The sequence below is a fragment of the Cricetulus griseus genome, chromosome 9 (genome assembly GCF_003668045.3).
Source record: "Cricetulus griseus strain 17A/GY chromosome 9, alternate assembly CriGri-PICRH-1.0, whole genome shotgun sequence".
Lineage (NCBI taxonomy): Eukaryota > Metazoa > Chordata > Mammalia > Rodentia > Cricetidae > Cricetulus > Cricetulus griseus.
Genome location: NC_048602.1, coordinates 24036278 through 24058122, shown reverse-complemented (window position 1 = coordinate 24058122; position 21845 = coordinate 24036278). Strand labels below are relative to the sequence as shown.

General features: G+C 46.3%; 1 protein-coding gene across 2 annotated transcripts in view; it reads right to left on the bottom strand.

The window, feature by feature from the left end:
* Nucleotides 1–201: 201 nt before the first annotated feature.
* Nlrp4 (NLR family pyrin domain containing 4) overlaps nt 202–21845 on the bottom strand; it is a 25379-nt gene continuing 3735 nt past the window's right edge. The window contains exons 2-10 of one of the 2 annotated variants that reach the window (XM_035449549.1): nt 19555–21097; nt 18182–18208; nt 15899–16057; nt 15327–15491; nt 12854–13021; nt 9771–9941; nt 7025–7195; nt 4746–4916; nt 202–295 (exon numbers count right to left, since the gene is read on the bottom strand). In XM_035449549.1, the coding sequence (XP_035305440.1) occupies nt 202–295; nt 4746–4916; nt 7025–7195; nt 9771–9941; nt 12854–13021; nt 15327–15491; nt 15899–16057; nt 18182–18208; nt 19555–21097 (2669 nt within the window). Of the gene's footprint in view, nt 296–4745; nt 4917–7024; nt 7196–9770; nt 9942–12853; nt 13022–15326; nt 15492–15898; nt 16058–18181; nt 18209–19527; nt 21098–21845 lie in introns of both variants that reach the window. The other variant, XM_027430866.2, reaches the window with a different exon arrangement.

The following is a 21845-nucleotide window of genomic DNA, read 5'->3' as shown; positions in this document are numbered from 1 at the left end:
CAAAAGACTCCATCTATCTCATGAGGCATCTGGATGGAGGAGGGACAGAGCAATCCCATCTCCCTGGATTGTTAGCGGTCTGTTAATTTTTGTATACCAGAGGGCCGATAGAAAAACTCCATTCTTTTGGAGGTTGGTTGGACTCAGAATACAGCCGTGTCTCTGGAACTGAGCCGTCCGCTCTGGCTTTCCTGCTCCAGCTTACACACGGCTTAGGATGGCCAAGTAGGGATTTTTCTCCTTCTCGGCAATCAGAAGCTCCTGGGTTTCCTTATCAGGGATAGTAATTTGAAGCCTAGAAAGACATACAAAATCGACAGCTGTCACTATTCACTCTTGTAGGCTTTGAAAGTCTTCCTATTTATGTGTGTGCCTGCATGAGTTTATACGCAACACCGGCGCCTGGGGAGATCAGGGGAGGTCATGGGACCCCTGGAACTAGGTAACAGGGATCTTGAGCTGCCCTGTGGGGTCTGGGAACGGAAGTGGAGTCCTCTGTAAGAGCAGCAGAGCTCTAACTGAAGAGCCATTCTCCAGCCCCCCACACTTCCTTTTTGGGTTTTCCAACAGCTGCTTTTCCCTCCATCCTTTCTTTTCCAAGGTCAAGTTCAGGAGACCCTGATGCTGTGTCTGTCTGAATGGGGAGACACACCCCCGCCACCCAGATTCCTCCATGAGACCTGAATGGTAACTGGAGAGATGGCTCAGTGGTTAAGAGCACTGGCTGCTCTTGCAGAGGACCTGGGTTCAGTTCCACCCATGATGGCTGACAGCTGCCTGTGACTCCATTTCCCGGGGATCTGACACCATCTTCTCGCCTCCCAGGCCACTGCGTGCATGTGGTACACAGACATACAGGCCGGCAAAATATCCACACATAAAATAATAAAAAATGAAGGCAAAATTGTAATTGACTTGTTGCCTGTGTTTGTGTGTGCACACACTCACTGCCAGAGGCCAATGTCAGGTGTCTTCAACTGTTTCCCTCCATATCTTTTGGAGACCGGGTCTCTCCCTCAACCTGCCATTTGTGAACTGGCTGGCATGGAGCTTCCGAGAGCCCCCTGCCTCCACCCTTCTCCCCAGCAGTAAGGTTACAGACACAGGAGACCACAGTCAGCTTTTCAATGTGTGTGCTGAAGATCCGAACTCAGGTACTCATACTTCTGCTGCAAGTACTTTACTCCACTGAGTTCCCTTCAAAGCTCCCACAGAAATGGCCATTTCTGTGGTTCGAATCCAACACCCCAACTGTAGTCTATTACTGTATGATGTCAACACCCAAAATAGTGGTAGGAAGCACCGACTCCACCTAAGCCTTAGGGTTTGTATAGCAGGCTTGGAAAAGGCTTAAAGTTTTTTTTTCCTTCAAGCCCCAGAAGAGCAATTTTTTCCATGTCCTGAGTGTCTGGTCTTAGCCCTGTGGTTAACTGTGTCTCATACATGTGCACCAGAGACACACAACCACAGTCACACAAACGAGACACACACACACACACACACACACCTTGGCTGTGGTCTCTGCTTTGCCTCTGTATTAATTACTTTTCTATTAGTGTAATAAAACTCTATGACCAAGGCAGTTTACAGCAGGAGGGGTCTGTTTGGGCTCACAGTTCCAGAGGGTTAAGTGCCCATCACCACTGCGGTGGGGAGACGGGCAGCAGGAGCAAGGAGCCAGGTGAACCCTTGAACCCCGAGCACGAAGCAGAGGAAACACTGGGAATGGTACAGAGATTCCCAAGCACAGGGCCTGCCCCAGTAACACACTTCCTCAAGCGAGGCCACACCCCCTAAACCTTCCCAAACAGCGCCATCTACTGGGGATCAAGCATGCAAACATCTGAGCCTCTGGGAGACATTTTCATGCAAACCATCACATACTGTGTATTTTTATGTTTCAAGTGGCTTTGCAGGAAGCTACCACAATCTTAGGGTATACATTAATTTCTGTACAAGTCTCTCTGAGACTCTCCCTGGTGGTGTAGGAAGTACTAAGAAACGATGATGATGACAACAACTTATTTGGTTTTGTAATATTTACCACATTTTCTGACACCCGTTTATTTCTGCATTTCTCAGGTCAAGTAACGACTCCTACTTTGCAGATCAAAGCCCAGTACTCAGAGGATCTGGTACCTCGCTCCAGACGCAGCATAAACATGGCCAAACTGGGACCAAATGCGGAGATGGATGGCTCAAAAGATGACAGACAACTCCCCTTTTTTCTTTTTGTGCATCCACTCCAGCTTGGCACCTTCTCAACCGTAGCCAAAACCAAGTGAGAAAGAAATCTTGAAGGTACTCACCCTTTCCCGGGTGTGGAGGGGAATTTGCAAGGGTAAGTCTTTTTATTTTTCTGAGACAGGGTTTCTCTGTGTAGCCCTGGCTGTCCTGCAACTGGCATTGTAGACCAGGCTGTCCTCAAACTCACAGGCATCCACCCACCTTTGCCTCCCGAGTGCTGGGATTAAAGGTGTGCACCACCACCACAGGCCCCAAGAGTAAGCCTTAAAGAAGTGAGCCTGTATCTTCACAGAAGAGAAGCTGGAAGTATAAGCAGTTTGACCCAATACCTGGTAGGCACATTCAACCTGGTGCCATGAGTCACATACAGCCAAGGACAGACATGTGAAGAATTGTGTGTGTGGCTATGGTTGGACGCCCCATAAGGTTTGATTTTTTCTAGAAAAGAGTGGCCTGATAACCACTTAAAATGAACCATATCTTGGGCTCTGGGGAGTCAGATCTCCCAGGAAAGCTGTTGATACCCAAACTTGAGGACCTGAGGTTAATTCCCAACACCCACATAAAAATCTGGGAACAGTGGCACATGCCTGTGATCCAAGAACCAAGGAAGCAGACTGGCAGGTTCCTAGGGCTTGCCGGCCAACCAGCTTAACAGAACTGGTTAGCTCCAGGTTCTAGTGAGAGATCCCAGCTCAAAAATAACTCAGGTGGATGCCATCTGATGGCGGATGGCGTCAGAGGATATTCTCTGGTCTCCATACTCATGCGTGCATAATCCACATACACACACCTGTAACCTAAACTCACCTACATATTTTCACAAAAGTTACCTTGATTTATATAGCTTTGAAGACCATGGGGGGAAAACAAATCTCAAGATAAATGCTGAGGATTATAAAAATAATATATGATATATTATATCAGTATACTTACCTTATGCTGATATAAAATAGTCTCAATATATTTATTTGATATATATTTATATTTTATGGCACATTTTATAGGACAAATGCATAATATAAAACTTTATGCTCAGGGCTGTAGAGATGGCTCTGAGGTTAAGAGCACTGTTGTTCCAGAGGTCCCAAGTTCAATTCCCAGCAACCACATGGTGGCTCACAACCACCTTGAATGAGATCTGGTGCCCTCTGCTGGCATGCAGGGCACAAGATTGTATAGACTGTATATGTAATAAATAAATAAAATCTTAAAAAAAAAAAAACGTTATGCTCAAGCAGACTAACCTAGCTCGCTTAGCCTATCTTAAAAGTTCTCAGGGGACCAATGTTAATCTCCAGATAGGCAAAAAAAAAAAAAAAAAAAAAAAAAACCTCAAATCACCCATCACAAAGCCCTCCTTATATTAAAACGTTGAGTTTATAATGCAGTTATTGGCTACTATGTTGAAAGAAAAACATGAATGTCTGTAAGGATATGCGTTCATATTGCAGAGCCAAACAAACTCAAGTCAGGACTGTCTGCACCACATAGATTATATCAGGCTGGGTGTGGTAGCACATGCCTGTAATCCAGCAATTGGGAGGCAGAGGCAGGCGGATCTCTGTGAGTTCAAGACCAGTCTGGTCTCCAGAGCGAGTTCCAGGAAAGCCTGCAAAGCCACAGAAAAACCCTGTCTCCAAAAGAAAACAACAACAACAACATGAATTATACCTACCTTTATGTTCATGTATTATTGCTTTAGTAATGATAGAACCACATGTCACCAGTTCTTAGGCACTCAACAGTCCTAGGACAAGGAAGGGCCTTATACTTAATCTAACACTCCTGCAACAACAGGCCCCAAGTGAAAGAACTCTAGTTGAATTTGTTTTTAATTTGAATGTTTAAAATATTTATGGCATCTCCTCCCCAAATATCAATTAACTGTCCACAGTCCTCAGTGAGGATTGGGGTTGCAAGACAAGGGATGTCTACTGGTGCACCAGCGGCATGATTATTATTGGTGTAACCAACCACCTTATTAATGAATTACTTGCATGTCTATGTCTCTCTCTGTGTGTGTGTGTGTTTGTGTGTGTGTGTGTGTGTGTGTGTATAAGCATACAGAGGACAGATCTCTCTCTCTCTCTCTCTCTCTCTCTCTCTCTCTCTCTCTCTCTGTGTGTGTGTGTGTGTGTGTGTGTGTGTGTGTGTGTGTAAGCATGCAGAGGACAGGGGTCTACCTCAGGTATCATTCTTGACTCTTGAGGTGGGGAGCTCTCTCGTTTGGCATGAACTCACCAATTTGCTTAGGCTGGCCACTGATCATTAAGCATCCTCCGTCCTGCTTTTTTACCTCTCCAGTACAGAGATTGCAAGTGTAAAACCCATGGTTCTTTTCATGTGGTTTCTGGGAATAAAACTCTGGTCTTCATGCTTGTGTTGTAAGCACTCTATGGACTGAGCCATCACCCCAGATGCACATTTCAGGTCTCAGTCAATCCCTGCTCAGCCCCACAGGCTCTTCCCATCAAGGAGAACAAAGGCCAGCTTACCCAAGCACATTCGGGGAACACCCGTGGACATTCAGAGCCTCAAACAGCATAGCCAACCCCCTGAGGTCCAAGGCGTTCTTCAGCAGGTTGATTGCCCACAGGGTTTCATTTTGACTAAGAGCAGAAACCAGGTACTCACAAGAGGCACCAGTTAGCTCACAGGCTTCCAACCTGCAACAAAAGGAACAGCTCCATGTCAAGGCAGGAAGGCAGAATATGGTTGAGAGGCAACTTGGTCATTTAGCCTACACTCACTCCATATTCTCTAAGGACAGTCTGTTAAAAGTCCAGTGTTCATGACACCACATTTCCCCTTCTCTGGCAGATGTTAACTGCCCATTCTCTATATCCAGGTCTGTGGTAAATGAACTAGCCCTTTCCACTAAGTCTGTTATCCCAGCCCCTGAATCTGGGATGAAATGAGCTGGCACTGGGTAATAGAGTGAAGGGCTGGTGAGTTCCGAGTCTACAGCTCAGGCTGCCTTGATACCTTTTGCTTTGAACCTATGAACTAAACTATGTCCCCTCAAAATGTGAATGTTGAGGTTCTAATCCCCCGAGTCTCCTGGGACTGGATTTTGAGACAGGGTCCTTACAGAGGAAATTAAGTTATAGTGAGGACAATAGGGTGGGGTCTGATCTTGTATAACTGAAGACACAGGGAGAAGAGAGGCATTTTTCAGGTCAATGACAGAAGCCTGGAATGTACCCCATCCTGGTCCTCTAAAGGAACCTGCTGACTGCAGAGCACAGCAAGGTCTCACTTCGCGCCTCTACAATAAATACCTGCTGCATGAGCCACTCAGTCTATGTTTGTCAGGGTAGCCAATGCAGTTGCCACACCAGTTAGTCCAGACAAAGGAGTCAAGGAGATGTGGGCTGGTCACACTTGTCACCTCCAGTGGACATCCACCCAAACATCTATGCATGCAGCCGCCATCCGTCTATGTACCCTGCATGTAATAGCTATGTATCCGATACATGCTTCAACCAGTGAATACCATACATCAATGCCGGGAGCCATCAATCACCATCCATTCAGCCACACAACCATCCAGTCATCCATCCACTCGTGCAATCCAACACACGTCCATCCACGTAGTAACATGGACCAATGCATGCAACTGTCAATCATTCACCCATCTACGCATCATTCATCCATCCATCCTGACAACCATCTGTGTATCCAAGCATCCATCCTGACATCCATCTGTGTATCTAAGCACCCATCCTGACATCCATCTGTGTATCCAAGCATCCATCCTGACATCCATCTGTGTATCCAAGCATCCATCTTGACATCCATCTGTGTATCCAAGCACCCATCCTGACATCCATCTGTGTATCCAAGCATCCATCCTGACATCCATCTGTGTATCCAAGCATCCATCCTGACATCCATCTGTGTATCCAAGCATCCATCCTGACATCCATCTGTGTATCCAAGCATCCATCCTGACATCCATCTGTGTATCCAAGCACCCATCCTGGCATCCATCTGTGTATCCAAGCACCCATCCTGGCATCCATCTGTGTATCCAAGCATCCATCCTGACATCCATCTGTGTATCCAAGCACCCATCCTGACATCCATCTGTGTATCCAAGCACCCATCCTGGCATCCATCTGTGTATCCAAGCATCCATCCTGACATCCATCTGTGTATCCAAGCATCCATCCTGACATCCATCTGTGTATCCAAGCACCCATCCTGGCATCCATCTGTGTATCCAAGCATCCATCCTGACATCATCTGTGTATCCAAGCATCCATCCTGGCATCCATCTGTGTATCCAAGCATCCATCCTAGCATCCATCTGTGTATCCAAGCATCCATCTGACATCCATCTGTGTATCCAAGCATCCATCCTGACATCCATCTGTGTATCCAAGCACCCATCCTGGCATCCATCTGTGTATCCAAGCATCCATCTGACATCCATCTGTGTATCCAAGCATCCATCCTGACATCCATCTGTGTATCTAAGCATATATCCATCCATGTGTACTTCCATGCATGCACCACTGGCTTCTACTGCCTCCATTCCCAACAGTGAGTCTGTCCATGTCACACTCCTCTAGAGGATAACGTGTTATGAGTTTGTCCAGTTGAGATAAGTTATATAAGTATGCCCAGGCTCATTGCTTCCAGTTCTGAAGTAGCTTATAAATACAAGCACTGGGAACTGCTATGCCTTCCCCATGGAGTTTTCATTTCTCTTTCTGCACATTCGTTTCCCACCTTCCGTCACCCTCAAGGACACAGCTGTGACACCCACCCGAGATTCTCTAAGCGGCAGTTGGGTTCTTTGATAGCTTCACACAGCAGCTTCACGCCGGCATCTTCAAGCTTATTGTTGGAAACCTGGAGGCTTATCAGGTTCTGGTTGCTGCTGAGGACCTCAGCCAGATACTGGCAGCCACTACTGGTGATGAGACAACGTCTCAAACTGCAAGAGACAAGTCACAGTATACTGGTTACTCCCTGACCTGATGAGGAATGCTACACAAGACTTGGTGATGCCCGAAACGGCAGACAGCACCGAGCCCTTCAGACAACGTCATCTTCTCAATGGTCCACAGAGGACAAGGAAGAAACCAGGCATGGTAACATATTAACCGTGGTGGAGCAGGTCAAAACATTGTAATAAAAGTTAAAACGGGACTGGGGAGATGGCTCAGAGGGGAAGAACACACTGCTCTGTCAGAGGACCCAGGTCTGGATGCCAAACAGGCTGCTCACAAACCCCTCTCTCCAGTTCCAGGGGATCTGGTTCCCTCTTCTAGCCTCCTCGGTTACTTGCAAGCCCGTGGTATACATACATACGTTGTTAAGTGCACACAAATAAAATGCAGTAAATAAATCTTTTTAAAAGTTGGAACAAGGGGCTGGAGAGATGGCTCAGAGGTTAAGAGCACGGGCTGCACTTTTAGACATCCAAGAGTTCAATTCCCAGCAACCACAGGGTGACTCACAGCCATCTCTAAGGAGATCTGGTGCCCTCTTCTGGTGTGTAGGCAGACACGCTGGCAGAATACTGTGCGTAATCAATCAATCAATCAATCAATCAATCAACCAATCAATAAATAAATCTTGAAAAAAGAGTTGGATCAATATCATATTAAATATACTTTGGAGCAATGATTGACTATGAAAATGGAAAATGGGGGTGCTGACCTTGGGTAACCCAAACCACGGATAAGGCAGGCGTGGGGGCGGCTACCATGCAGCTTTCACGGTTTCTCCAAACTCTGCATCAAGAGAGGAAATATGGCTGGTGTTGCAGCCTTTGCAACCCACAGGGAAAGGGAGTGAACTGGGAAGCCTTGGCTGAAGCCTGCTGTTCCCTGAACCACCTTCCATCCACTTGTTTCTTATGAACCCCAAGTGGATGAGCTTGTTTCTGAGGAGCCCACTTCTGATTTCTCAAATTCCTGTGTGAATCGAGTACCACAAAAAATAAGTGTATCTTTGTTTGTGCCTGCCACATGCAAGCTGGTGCTCACAGAGGCCAGGGAAGACAGTCAGAGCTCCTGGAGCTGGAGTTACAGATTATTGAGAGCCTCTGGACTTAGGGGTTGGGAACTTAGTTCCATTGAAGAGAAGCAAGTGCTCTGAACTGCTGAGCCATCTCTCCAGTTCTTACACAACTATTTAATCTGTGAAAATATTTTGAGTGATGCTTTCCATCCCATATATTATTTTTTTTTTGGTTTTTTGAAACATGGATTCTCTCCGTAGCCCTGGCTGCTTTGGAATGTACTTTGTAGACCAGGCTGGCCTCGAACTCACAGAGATCCGCCTGCCTCTGCCTCCCGAGTGCTGGGATCAAAGGTGTGTGCTGCCACCAGCTCCAGATCCTTGTAATGTTTTAAAAAATATTTTGTATCTGACATTTTAAAATGGTTTTTAGTCTCTAAAAATAGCCAAAGCCATCATTAGGGGAAAAAAAAACCCCATGATCCACTTTTGTATTTTCTTTCTGTTCCTTAATCCTTTCTAGGGAGGATAAAAATGTGACTCAGGTTTCATGACAGATTAAGTAAAATTGTTCTCCCAAGTCGAACACGTCTGGATTTCTCAGAGAATGTCATTTGATCATAGAATACTAGTCTACTTGGCATAGTCAAAACAACCACCACACAACACGTCCCAAACACCTCCCAATGGTCTAATCGGCAATTAAAGAGTTCTGTCATTTCTCTTCCCATTGCTGCTTATTCTTCCCCAAGCAGACTTTTCATGCACATTAACTAATGCACGCACGTAGTTTTGGGTTCCCTCTTCCATGTCTTACTTTTTCTTTGGGTTTCAAATGTCTCCCTATAGGCTCACTCATTTAAACACTGGGTCCCCAGAAGGGGGTATTGTTTGGAGAGGTTATGGGGCCTTTGGAATAGTGGGGTCTGACAGGTAGACGTGGGCCACTGAGTGTGGGCTTAAGGGTTGTATCAATACCCCTGCTTTTGGATCCACTTGGTGCTTCCAAATCCTCAAAGACGTGAAGGTGTTTTATACACTCCCGCCACCAGGAGGCCACTCTACCATGTTTTTTTTTTTTTTTTTTTTTTTTTTTTTTTTTTTTTTTTTTTTTTTGCACCAAGAGAAATTAGAACATTCCATCCTATGACCTGCCATGAACCCTGATTCCCTTAACTCCCTTCTATCAGGTATTTCATCACAGTCACGGCAACAAGAAAAATCAAGAACGTACCTTTCTGTCCACAATTTGGGGGCCACTTTTCGACCCGAGGATATTCATCTCCTAGACCCACCCCAAACATCTTAACCATCTCCTGGCTCCAAGCCATAACTCCTTTCTTCCTCTCAGTCCCTGGTGTCTATGTTCTGAGTGGCTGCCCACCACATACCAAAACCCCAACACAGTCAAGGTATGGAATTGTCCCTGGGAAAGGCTCGTTAGGACCCTGAGGTGAATAATCCTGGCCTCCATATTCTCGGGTATAGACAGATGTTAAGGATCCCTAGACAAGGCCTCTAACATCAAGCTCAAAGAAACTCACAATAGTGACTTCAGGGCACTGTCCGGGAGACTCAGAGCCTGGCAGAGAACCTTCAGTCCTTCGTCCTGCAGGTCATTGGAGCTGACGTCTAGGTGGCTCAGGGTTTTGTTTCGCTTCAGAACATCAGAAAGGTAGTTCCAACACTGCTTACTGAGGGAGCAGCTGGCCAACCTGTGGGAGGGAAAAACTGGCCTGTGAATGGGGGGTGGTGGTGGTAATATTTCCACAACATTCCACACAGCAACAAAACATACAAGCAAGACAAGAAACCCCTGGCTGATCATTTCCTCCGACTTATATCAGCTCTAGTGTGGAAACTGAAGAAAATTCACTGACAATGCTTGTTTGGAAGACCTTACCCGATGTTAACCTAAATCCTTTATAATAACAATGCCTCAATCACCTGGTTTTAATGACACTTTTTATAACTATACGGCTGCTGTGATACAGACAAACATATCTACGTGGTCTTACATAACAAATAATATGAAAAATATGTGTATGTGCTTAAGTTTCATTTCTGTTGCTGGGACAAAAATAGCCTTACAAAAGCAACTTTGGGAGCTGGGTGGTGGCGGTGCACACCTTTAATGCCAGAACTGGGGAGGCGAGGCAGATGGATCTCTGTGAGTTCCAGACCAGCCTGGTGGTCTACAGAGCAAGTTCTAGGACAGGCTCCAAAGTCACACAGAGAAACCCTGTCTTGAAAAACAGAACAGACAAACAAAGCAACTTTGGGAAGAGAGGCTCTATTCACTATTCCAGATTACAGTTCCTCATTAGGGGAAGCCGAGGCGGGGGGAGGGGAGACAGAAACTTGGAACAGCTGGTAGCATCACTTCCAGAGTCTAGGGCCTGCCTATGCTCAGTTCACCTTTCCCATTCTTATGTAATCCAGGACCTGAACCTAGGGAATGGTGCTGCCCATAGTGGGCGGGGCCTTCTCCCACCAATTTACAGAATGAAGACAATCCTTCACAGACAAGCTCATGGGCCCATCTCATCTAGGCAGCCCTTCACTGAGACTTTTCTCAGGTGAGTCTACATTGTGCCAAGTTGACAGTTAACACTATCCCAATAGGAAATATAGAGGAATATATGATATGAAAAAATTTAATCACTTGGTTCCCCTGCATAGCACCAAGCCATCTCTCTTACTCCTCTGCGTTCCAAAGACCTGAATTCTCTTCCACATTATTCTACCCACTCACTCTAGCGACATTTACAAGAGAGGCTCATTCAGTACAAAATTCGGGTAAGGGGCTCCCGGGCATTCCACTCTGAGTGCTCCACCTTAGAGCCAACTCTGCAAGCCAGAAAAAAGTTATTGATGAAGATCCCTGTGTCTGTTTTAGGCACTGTAATCTAATCAAACAACTTTGGAAGTTTAGCACATTAATCCGTTGGTATCAATGGGGAGCAGGGGTGTGTTGGGGGGAAGGGGGGAAGATTCGCTGTGGATGCAAAGTCCCAGAGGTGCTCAGGAGCTGTAATGCAAAGGCTCAGTGTGTGTCCAGAACCTGTCCAACTCTGCCATGAACTAGCCCAACCTGCTCCAACTGCTTGTAACACACGATACAACTTACACACCAATTAATGCTTGTGCCAGGCTGATAGGGAATGATCTGCAGATGTTGAGCTCAAAACCAATTTAAATATTATTGTGCGTATGTGTCTATGACACATGTGGGTGCAAACCACAGTGTGCACAGGAGGTCGGGGAACAGCCTTATGGGGGGCGATTCTCTCCTCCCACCTTCATCACGTAGGCTGTTTCAAAGGTCAATCTTGCAATCCTACTGTCTCAGCCTCCTGAGCAGCTGGAACTAAACACCAAGCCAGGTGTGTCTGTGTGTGTGTGTGTGTGTGTGTGTGTGTGTGTGTGTGTGTGTGTATGCACACTTGTGTGTGAGTGTGTGTGGGTTTCTGAGACAGGATTTCTCTGTGTCACAGCTCTGGCTGTCCTGGAACTCGCTCTGTTAGCCAGGCTGGCCTCAATCTCACCGAGATCCACCTGCCTCTGCCTTCCAACTCTGCTAGGATTAAAGGTGTGAGCCAAATTCAGCCAGCGAGTGCGTGCGTGCGTGCGTGCGGCGTGCGTGCGTGCGTGCGTGCGTGTGTGTGTGTGTGTGTGTGTGTGTGTGTGTGTGTGTGTGTGTGTAAAGAATTCATTTTTAATCATGTGTATTCATGTGTGCCATGAGCGAGTCTGTCTGAAAGACTGAGGGGGCCTGTGGAGCCATCAGTGCTGTTAGATTCCTCGGGCCTAGAGCTACCAGTGGTCGTTGAATTGCCTGACACAGGTGCTAGGAAACAAGCGCACCTCCTTCAAGAGCAGTGTGTGTTCCTCACCACTGAGCCACCATCCAAGCTCCCTCAGCTTGTCTGCAATCCTTAGGTTTAGGTTTTGAAATTCCCGCCTTGGGGCTCTTTCAATGGGCAGATGTTAGAACTACTTAATTTCTGCATGAGGTGTCATAGAATGCCTTGGTGACAGGACGGGGCTCCTACAAACACCTCATTCTGGAAAATGAGTAAGCACAGCAAGGTATAATGACTCAAGGACAAGAGTGTGGAGGTGTTTCCAGCACACTATGGCTACATCCTAAGGCCGAGAAAGAAAGCCCAAAGGGAACTGACCTAGCCCTGCAGGGGTGCAAACAACAACCTCACCCCACTCCTATGAAGAGTCTCAGGGGCCCACACAGGTACCCTTTCCTCACAGGAGACTGTCTGTCCTTTGCTGTCTGGGAATAAACAGTCTGCTCTGTCAAGATTAGCCTCCAGTTCTTTCCTGCCTTCTGTGTCTGTGCTGCCTAGGGAATTTAACAGCGATATCTGTGCCCCTGGGGGGCCAGAGGCTGTGGCTGCCTGTCTTCCACAGTTGCTCCCTGCCTCGTTTGGAGACGAGAGCTCACCAATATGTTTGATCCTGGAGCCCTAGGACCCACCTATCCTCACCCCTGGCCTCTGGGGTTATGGATAGTCTCCTGCTGTTGTCAGCATGGCAAGTGCTCTTACCCACTGAGCCACTTTCCCGGTCACAGTTTCTCCACAGGGCCGTCCCCATCACGACAACTTACACTAAGTCCTTCAGAACACAGTCTGGGTGGCACAAAGCCTTGCTAAGCAAGTACATCCCTTTGTCCAAGTTGTTGTACGAGACATTGAGATGCCTCAGCTTCTTGCTGCTGATCAAGATGGAGGCAAAGATTATGCAGTCGTCATGGGAAAGCTGGCAGCCTGACAACCTGCAGGAAAAGAAGAATGTCATACTCTTCTCTGGCTCACAACATGTCCCCTTGCTGTCCCCATGAAGGTTTGGGACCTTTCAAAACTCCATACTGTTCTTTCAAAAAGATTATTTTTAATGTGTGGGAGTGTCTGTCTGCATTATTGTATGAGCATCACATGTGTGCCTGGTACCCATAGGGGTCAGCAGGGGGCGTCATATGCACTAGAACTAGAATTACCAGTGGTTGTAAGCTTAAGTGGGTGCTGGGACTTAAACCTAGTCTTCTGCATGAGGAGCAAGTATTCTTAACCACTGAGCTATCTTTGCAGCCCAGTTTTCAAAAAATACATATATTTATTGGTGTGCGTGTTGAATGCCTTTGAGTTACCAGCTGTAATATACCCTATAGGCGTAAGCTGTGATGTGCTGTTTAAGCTTGCTGAAACTGAACTCTGGGCGTGAGGAGGGCTTCCCTGCCCCAGACTCCAGCATGTTTACTGCAAATATCCTCTGAGACTCCTTGTCCAGGGATGGACTGGCCCTTCTGGGTCTATAACAGGAAGAGGAGAGAGCGCTCACACAGTGCAAAAACACTGTGCTCCTGTAACAGCTGGAAAGTAAGCCAGTGCCAACCAAGGTTATTATTATTTACCCCGTACCCTGATCAAGGCAGGGTGGAAAGAATGCTCTACTCTGCCTAGAACTCTCAATGGGCAACTCCTTCGGGGCTGTCTCAGGGCTTTACCAGTCATTTCTGCTGGGTGAATGTAAGCACCTGTCTTGCTCATGCTATCTGTGGACATTACCTGTCTGCTATGATTTCTTCTTTCCTCAGGACCCCAAAAGGAATTCCCTGACTGCTTCAAAAGGTTTCCCTGGCCATTTTATAGTTTGCAGGGTCCCACTTGATGTTATCTTTAGTTTTCTCTCGCATTGAACTATCCTAATCTCTGGTGGACACATCAGAGTCTGATCTGATGAAAATTTGCTAGTTACCTGTAACTTCTTTCTGCTACTTGCAATTTTTTTAAAGTTTTTGTTGCTATATGCTCAATAATTCAAAAGTCAAAGCATGGCTACCACAGAACCATACAGAACACCAGTATCCGGGACATAGAAATAGGACAAAACTGAACATACCAAGAACTGTCATCAACCATACCCATCCCCTCCCCCTTTTCTGTCACTAGCTCCAAACAAGGACACCTCCAATACCACAGTCTTGCCCATCTGTGAATGTTATATGTGAAGCACACGACGATATCCTCTGTAATCAAATTCATCCCCCAAATAATATCTGAGATCTATCTAGATAGGATCAATAACCACGGGTCTATTGTCCCAGTTCCTGTTGGTCAGAATTTCAACTTTTCAGCACTGAACACCGCCATTCAAGGTTTAGCTCTGAACACCTGTCTTTCAGCAAACAGAATCAAGCAACAATCGAACATACACTTAGCAGTGAGAGTTCCGAGTTCTAAGGTATGTCAGGGCCCACAAAAACCAACAGAAGCAATGGTTTCCTGAGTGATTCCAACTATCTAGAAATTAACTTTCGCATTTCATCATCAGTTTACTTTAAAAAATTAAAAGTAGATTATTTAGCTTCTATCTCATGTGTGAGCCTTTCCCTACATGTGTCTGCTCCACAGGTGTACCTAGAGCCTGCAGAGGTCAGAAGGCTGTGAACCACCAAATGGGTGCAGAGAATTGAACTCGGGTCCTCAGGAAGAGCAGTGTTTTAAACTCTTAAAGAATTACATTACTTATCGATTTGCAGGCCTGTGCCACAGCCTGCAGGTGGAGCCAAAGAGAGGAACTCGTGGAAGTCTATTCCCTCCTTTCTCCATGTGGGCCCTGGGGACTGAACCCAGGTTGCAGGGTTGGCAGCAATTGCCTTAACTCACTGATCCCTCTGTGTTCCTAGCTGTGATTGGTTTTTAAAGTGACTAAGATTGCCCAGGAATGGTAGAAGCTAGGGACAAACACCAAAGTGCACAAACTTTAAATTGTAGTCCTCCCGGGATGGTTTTCAGTGTCAGTTTGGCACACTCCACAATCACATGGAAAGGGAGTCTCAGTGAGGGATTTTGTACAAGGGCAATTTCTAGATGACTAAGGCGGCAAGCCCTGCCCACTGAGGCACCATTCCTCAGGAAGGATGATCCTGAATTGTCTACAAGGGGAGAAAGGTGGCTGAGCACTAGCCTGCTTACGTGTTTTTATTTTTGTCTTTTGTTTTTAAATCACACCAAGATGGATCAAAACCCAGATGCCTCTTTTGGTGGGAGTCAGTGAATTAGACAAACACAAAGACTTACAGGAGCTCTTCTATGTGACACTCTTCCTGGTTCAGGGCATCGTACAACAGTTTTACATCGCTGTGGGAAAGACAAGTGAGGCTGAGGTCCAGGTGATGCAGGTTGTGGTTCTGAGTCAGCAGCTCAAAGAACAGTTGGTTGTACCACAAGGTCACGTTATTTACCCTGCAGAACAAACAAAGAGACCCATCAGTTCCCACCCAGCCTGAGCTCTGGTGTTTGATCACCTCCTATGTCCCCAAGTGACTCCAATTTCGTGACCCAGCCATACACCTCACTGGTTCTGCAACTGGTTGATTTTTCTCTTCCATGTGGAACTCTGAGAACTGTCTGGAGGCAAGGCTGGCTGTCACAAGAAGAAGAAGCTGCCAGCATCTAGAAAGAGGAGCCCACGCACACTCTGATTCTAAAATTCACGGAACATCCCCCCAGTGGAGAATGGTCAGCAACAGACATTAGTGGTGCCGAGCCGGCCAGACTCCATTTCTGCAGCTAAGCTGAGAGGTGGTGGTGGGGGGGCTCAGTCCATTACTTCCTTGATGTGACCAAATCAAAGTCGATCTTTAACTTACTGGAATGTTTGAGGGGCACACCTGGGATTCTTCAGGTGATTATACAACTCCAAGAAGGCCAACTCATCGAGATAAGTGTCTTTCACCTGGAGGACCTGGATTTGCTCACTGCTTCCAAGCACAGAACACAAATCTTGCCAACGGAGGAGCAGCTTTCTCCTGTAATGGAGGAGAAAGGCATGCATTCCATTGCTGAAATGTTAACTCAAGGGGCTGGAGAGTTGGCTCCTTGATCCAGAGCATCTGCTGTTTTCACAGAGGACCAGAGTTGAGTTCCCAGCCCTCACATGGTGGCTCACAACCATCCATAACTCCAATCCCAGGGCGATCACGCCCTCTTCTGGCCACCATGGGCACTGCACGCACATGGAGTCCCTGCACCCATGTAAGTAAAACAGTCCCCCACACAAAATAAACACAAATGAATGGGAAAACCTGCCAGTGCTTTTAGAGTCTACTCATTTACAAAACAATTAAGGCAAGCCATTCACAGCACACAAATGCAGCAGCAAACTGACTCTCTGAACAAAGCAAGGGTAGTAAGTTCATGCTCGCAGTTCATAGTCAGACAGTGCACAAGGCCTGTGGGGATTCTGGTTATTATAGCTTTAGGGGACAGGTACAGCTCCTATCTATTGGGTAAAGGCCACAGATGTTTCTGAGAGTCCTATACGGTGGAAACCAGGTTTGTCTGGTTGTGGTGATATCCTGCCTGTACAAATAAAGCCTATCTGAAGGTCAGAGAATGGAGCTTACCACAAGCTAACCATAGTGGTCTGGAGGTTTGTACAGACAGACAGGAAGTGAGGTAGCTGGATGGAAACAGGTTATAAGGAGGAGAAACAGGAACTCTCTTGTCCGATGAGACTCAAAGGAGGTAAGGGGTGTGGCTGTAGCTTGCTTCTTCTCTCTAATCTCTTAGTATTTCCCCTATATCTGACTCCAGGTTTTTATTATCTAGATCAACAAAGAACTCCATTTACAGCGTGGGATTTTCACCTACACTCCCTGCTCTCAGGGCAGGACAGACATCCCACGAAGATGACTTCGTGGGGCTGAGGTTGAGTAAACCTGCTTTACTGATAACCTTGATGGTTTCAGTATGAGAAGGAGGCAGGATGCCAGAGCTCCCAGGTCAAAAGCTAGAGCAAGCCTCTACTGAGCTCAGGCTTAGCTGTGGCTATTTGCCCGGTATATAATTTAGGATAATATACTTGACTTCTCTGCCCATTTTCCTTGTCTCTAACAGAATAATCAAATTTGCGTTCTAACAGTTCTCTTTGTGTGTGTGTGTGTGCATGTGTGTGTGTTTGTATGTATGTGCATGTGTTTGCCTTCCTATTCCTGGGACTATAGGAGCATGCTACTATACAGAGTCCTTTAAAAAGAAAATGTGGCTCCCGGCAATGACACTGGAATTCTCATACCTGTGCAGCAACGAAGCCATTCCCCATACTCCTATGACATTTAATTTTTGGGTTTTGTCTTTTTGTTATTTTGGTTTTTTGAGACAGAGTTTTTCAATGTAACAGTCCTGGCTGTCCTGGAACCCTCTCTCTCTCTGCAGACCAGGCTGGCCTTGAACTCAGACAGCTGCCTCTGCCTCTGCCTCCCTAGTTCTGGGATTAAAGGCGTGTGGTGATGACACTACCCAGCAACACTAAACTTTTAAAAGGCCGTTTGCAGTTAGGCGATGAAGAAAGTCTGAGCTGAGGGAAAAGCCTGAGTGTGACGCTCATATCTAAGAAAACTCACAGGACACAGATCATCACACCCCACCCTCACAATATGGTGGGTGAATACCACTGCTCTTGGATAACGAGGTCACTGTCACAAAGAAGAGTTCTCAGGATATATTCCAGGAAGAGTCAACCCAGCCTATTCTACTCCTGCACAAGAATCAAAAGTTTGAGCCCAGCCTTTATTACACAGCAGATAGAAGGCTAGACCATGTCTCAAAAAAAAATGAGCTGGGCCGTCAGTTCCTGATAAAGTGCTAGCCTGGTATACATGAGGCTCTGGATTCCAACCCCAGGATGGAAATAAAAGAGCCAGGGGATTACAAATTATACACATGTATATTTTTTGAGATAGTAACTTGCTTTAGACCAGACAGACCTGGAACCGGCTATGTATGCAACCCCAGACTAGTTTCAAATGCACAGAGGTCCTTCTGCCTCAGTTTCCCCAGGGCTGGAGCACTAGTGTGAGACACAATATGTATTTTTTATTCTTTAGACACAGCGTCTTGTCTATGGTAGGCTTGCCCTGTACTGGCTATACAACCAAGGATGACCCTGAGTTTCTGATCTGCCTCCACTACCTGAGTGGCTGGGATTACAGGCATGGACCACTGTCTGATGCTGGGAAAGAAACCCAACACCTGTGCAATATTATAGGCAATACCATGCCAGCTGGGCCACTTCCTCAGCCCCTGCAGATATGAACAAATACATCACTGTTACTCTATAAATACCCACAACTAATAATTAGCAGAAAAAGCCAGGCACGGTGGCACATGCCTTTAACCCCACTACTCTAGTGACAGGCAGATGGATATCTGAGTTCTACGATTGCCACAGCTTCTTGCCTCAAAGTAGTAAAGAATTCATTATATACACAGTGTTCTGCCTGCATGTTTGCCTGCAGGCCAGCAGAGGGTACCAGATCTCATTACAGATGGTTGTGAGCCACCGGTGTGGTTGCTGGGAATTGAACTCAGGTCTCTGAAAGAACAGCCAGTGCTCTTAACCTCTGAGCCATGTCTCCAGCCCCCCAAATAGTGTATCTTTAAGAGACTCAATCCAGGGCTCAATATGGACTAGAGACAGATCAGTGCTTATTTCTTGAGAATAAGAATTTGGATTCCAGAACCTACACCAGGGCAGTCTACAAACCGTCTGTCACTACAGCTCCAGGGGATCCGATGCCCTCTTCTGGCCACTGAAGCCATCTCCACCTATGTGTAAACCAACATGCAGTTACCAGACACAGGAAAGAAAAATCTTTAAAAAGAACTGAAGGTGTTGACAAAACGTGAATTTTTATGTTTTTCTCCTTAAGAGCTCTAATAGTTTTAAATTGATTTTTCAAAGTCTGTTTAATTGAAATAGAATTATATCACTTTTCCTCTTCCAACTGACATGTCCTCTGCTCTGTATTTGATACCATTTTTCTTTTATGTATATGTATGCACAAGCACACATATACATATATGTACACAATACACACACATGTATGCATATGTATACATGTATACATGTATGTATATATAACACATATGTTCACATACACACATACACATTTATGAACACATATGTATATATACACATATATACAAATACTTATATACATGTATACATACACACAAATTATATATAATATATATACATATATATTATATATATATACACACAGATACACACAGACACAAACACAGTATATACACACACACACTAACAATCTGATGAGTCTGTTTCTGTTGTTTGTCTGTATGTGTTTTCTGGCCTGAACACTCAGCACTGGACAAGCAGTCAGGGTGAGAATTAAATCAGGGTTCTATAGAAATCAACACAACCCAGGGCAGATTCTGAGAGGGCGACGAGGGGGGGTGAAATGGATGGACTCACAGATAGATGGGGTCGTTTTCTTTCCACAGGATGTCTTGGGTTGAAATGGATAAATTCTGCAGCGTGGAACAGTTCTTCAAGCAGTAGGCGGCCACGATCAGATCAGAATACTCCTTAGCCACAAACTTGATCTGCGGCAGGAAGGTCATCACCTGCGTGACAAAGCCGTCATCCTCCAACTCAAATAGACAGTAAAACAGTTTCATGTCATCGATTTGTTTCCGAAGTTCTTTGTCGGCACTTATCTTTTCCAGGCTCTGACACAACATCTGCTTTACCTCCTGGGACAACTGGTAGCCAAAAAACGCCTCTAGCTTTGCTTGTTCTGACTTGTGTAGCAGGCCAAAGATGAAGGAGCCCAAGAAGATCCACTGCACCCTGACTTTCTTTAGAAATGTAAACAGGAGTGTCTCCACACAGAGGACATCTTTACTAGGGTGGTCCACGTGGCTGTTCACCAGATAAAACAGGGCGGCACAGAACTCCTGGATGGATGGGTGGAAGAATGTGTAGAGATTCTTGGAGTCCCTGCTCTTTAGAAGAATCTTCATGTTCAGCAGTGTGGAGATGTCTGAGTGGAAGACCCCGTTTTTCTCAAGATCCTTCTGGTTAAAGGCAAAGTTGTCAGTCCACATGCCCTCAGCCGCCACGGAACACAGGCCTCGCAACAGCGCTTGGCTTTTCTTACTTGGATAGTGAGCACTTTGGGGAATGAACAAATTGAGAACGTAAGCGGCGAACACGGAGGTGGTACACCGGCAGACGGCGCTCAGGTGTCCTCCCCTCTTTACCTCATCATTTAGACAAGTAGCCACCATCCAGCAGAGTGAAGGAACGTGACATATATTGTACAACTGTTCGTTTTCCCTCACCAACGTAAAGACTTCTTGGGCTGTGTCCTCATCTTGGAACACCCTCTGGAAACACGACCTCCTACTGTTCTCATTGAACCCTGTCACGAAGTTCTTAACTGTGTACTCTATCCTGTCTCCCAACTTCTCGAAAGCCTCTGGGGTAGCTGTGATGAGGAGAGAGGATTCTGGGAGTAACTTCCTCCTGAGAAGACTGCTCAGGAGTATACTCACGGGACACTTCTGCATCCAATTATCACACAGCTCCGATTCCGGTTCAGACCAATCACAATTGAGCCCTTCCAAGCTGTCAATGATGAACAAGAGCTTTGCAGGCTGGGATACTATTTCTGCTATGGGAGCTGAGGGTCTGGGCCACTCTCTGGACAACAGGTCGGCCAGGCTCGCCGTCTTCAACTGCTTTATTTCGTGACAGCACAGGTAGAAGACGTAGGAGAATTCGTTCTGAAACATCAGGCCTTCTGACCAGGCTCGCATTAACTGGGCCAAGAACACTGTCTTGCCAACTCCTGACATTCCTATCAGGAGCACGGTGTGTGGCTTCTCATTTGCCTTTGGCACGAAAAGATTCCATAAACGGCTGCAGTTGTCCTGGGTGAGGTCCTCATTCCCGAAACACTCAATCGCGATTTTGAACTTTCTGGACCAATCATGGCTCAGCATATTCTTCAGATAAGCTTGATACATCTTTGAGTGTCCTGAGTCAGTGAGCGGAAGAGAAAAAAAATCCACAACACATCAAAGGTAAGCATTCACCCATATATGTTCTAACTTTGATATTTTAAATCTCAGGCTGTACCCTTAAACAGTAATATCTAATCGTGTATGTGTGTGGGTGGTTCTAGTGGAGGCCAGAGGTGTTGAATCCCCTCTCCCCCTGGAGTTGAGTTGCAGCTGGCCATAAGCCGTCCCACATGGGTGCTGGGAATTGAACTCAGGTCCTCTGCAAGAGCAGGGCATGCTCCTAACCACTGCATCGTTTCTTTAGCCCGATTACCATGTATGTTTTTAGGGATCTGTAAACTCTGTGCCCAGACAATGGTTAATTTGAGATTTTCCCTGGCCCTTGAGCACAGCTTGCATTTGTGTGTAATGGATGCCACTGTTAAGCTGTCACAAGCTATTTCAGAAGCTGGCCCTGCAAGTGGGGAGGTCCCTACTCCCCATCAGGCCCAAACATGTCTCTGTCAAGTGCCTTCTGTGGGTTCTTGTCTGGAAACAGACTGACCCCCAAATCTGTAACAGGAAGAGAATAAAAGAGCTTGTGGGTAAAAATACCACACCCTGGAGAACGGCTAGTACGTGAACCATTTCTCCCAGATATTGTGACTGTTTACCCCGTGATATAAAAGTGCCTGGGGCGGGGAAAAGGAGGCTGAATTAGAACCATGGCAAACTCAGCCATGGAGAGACAACTCAGTAGGGAGTTCCAACTGACTCCAACTT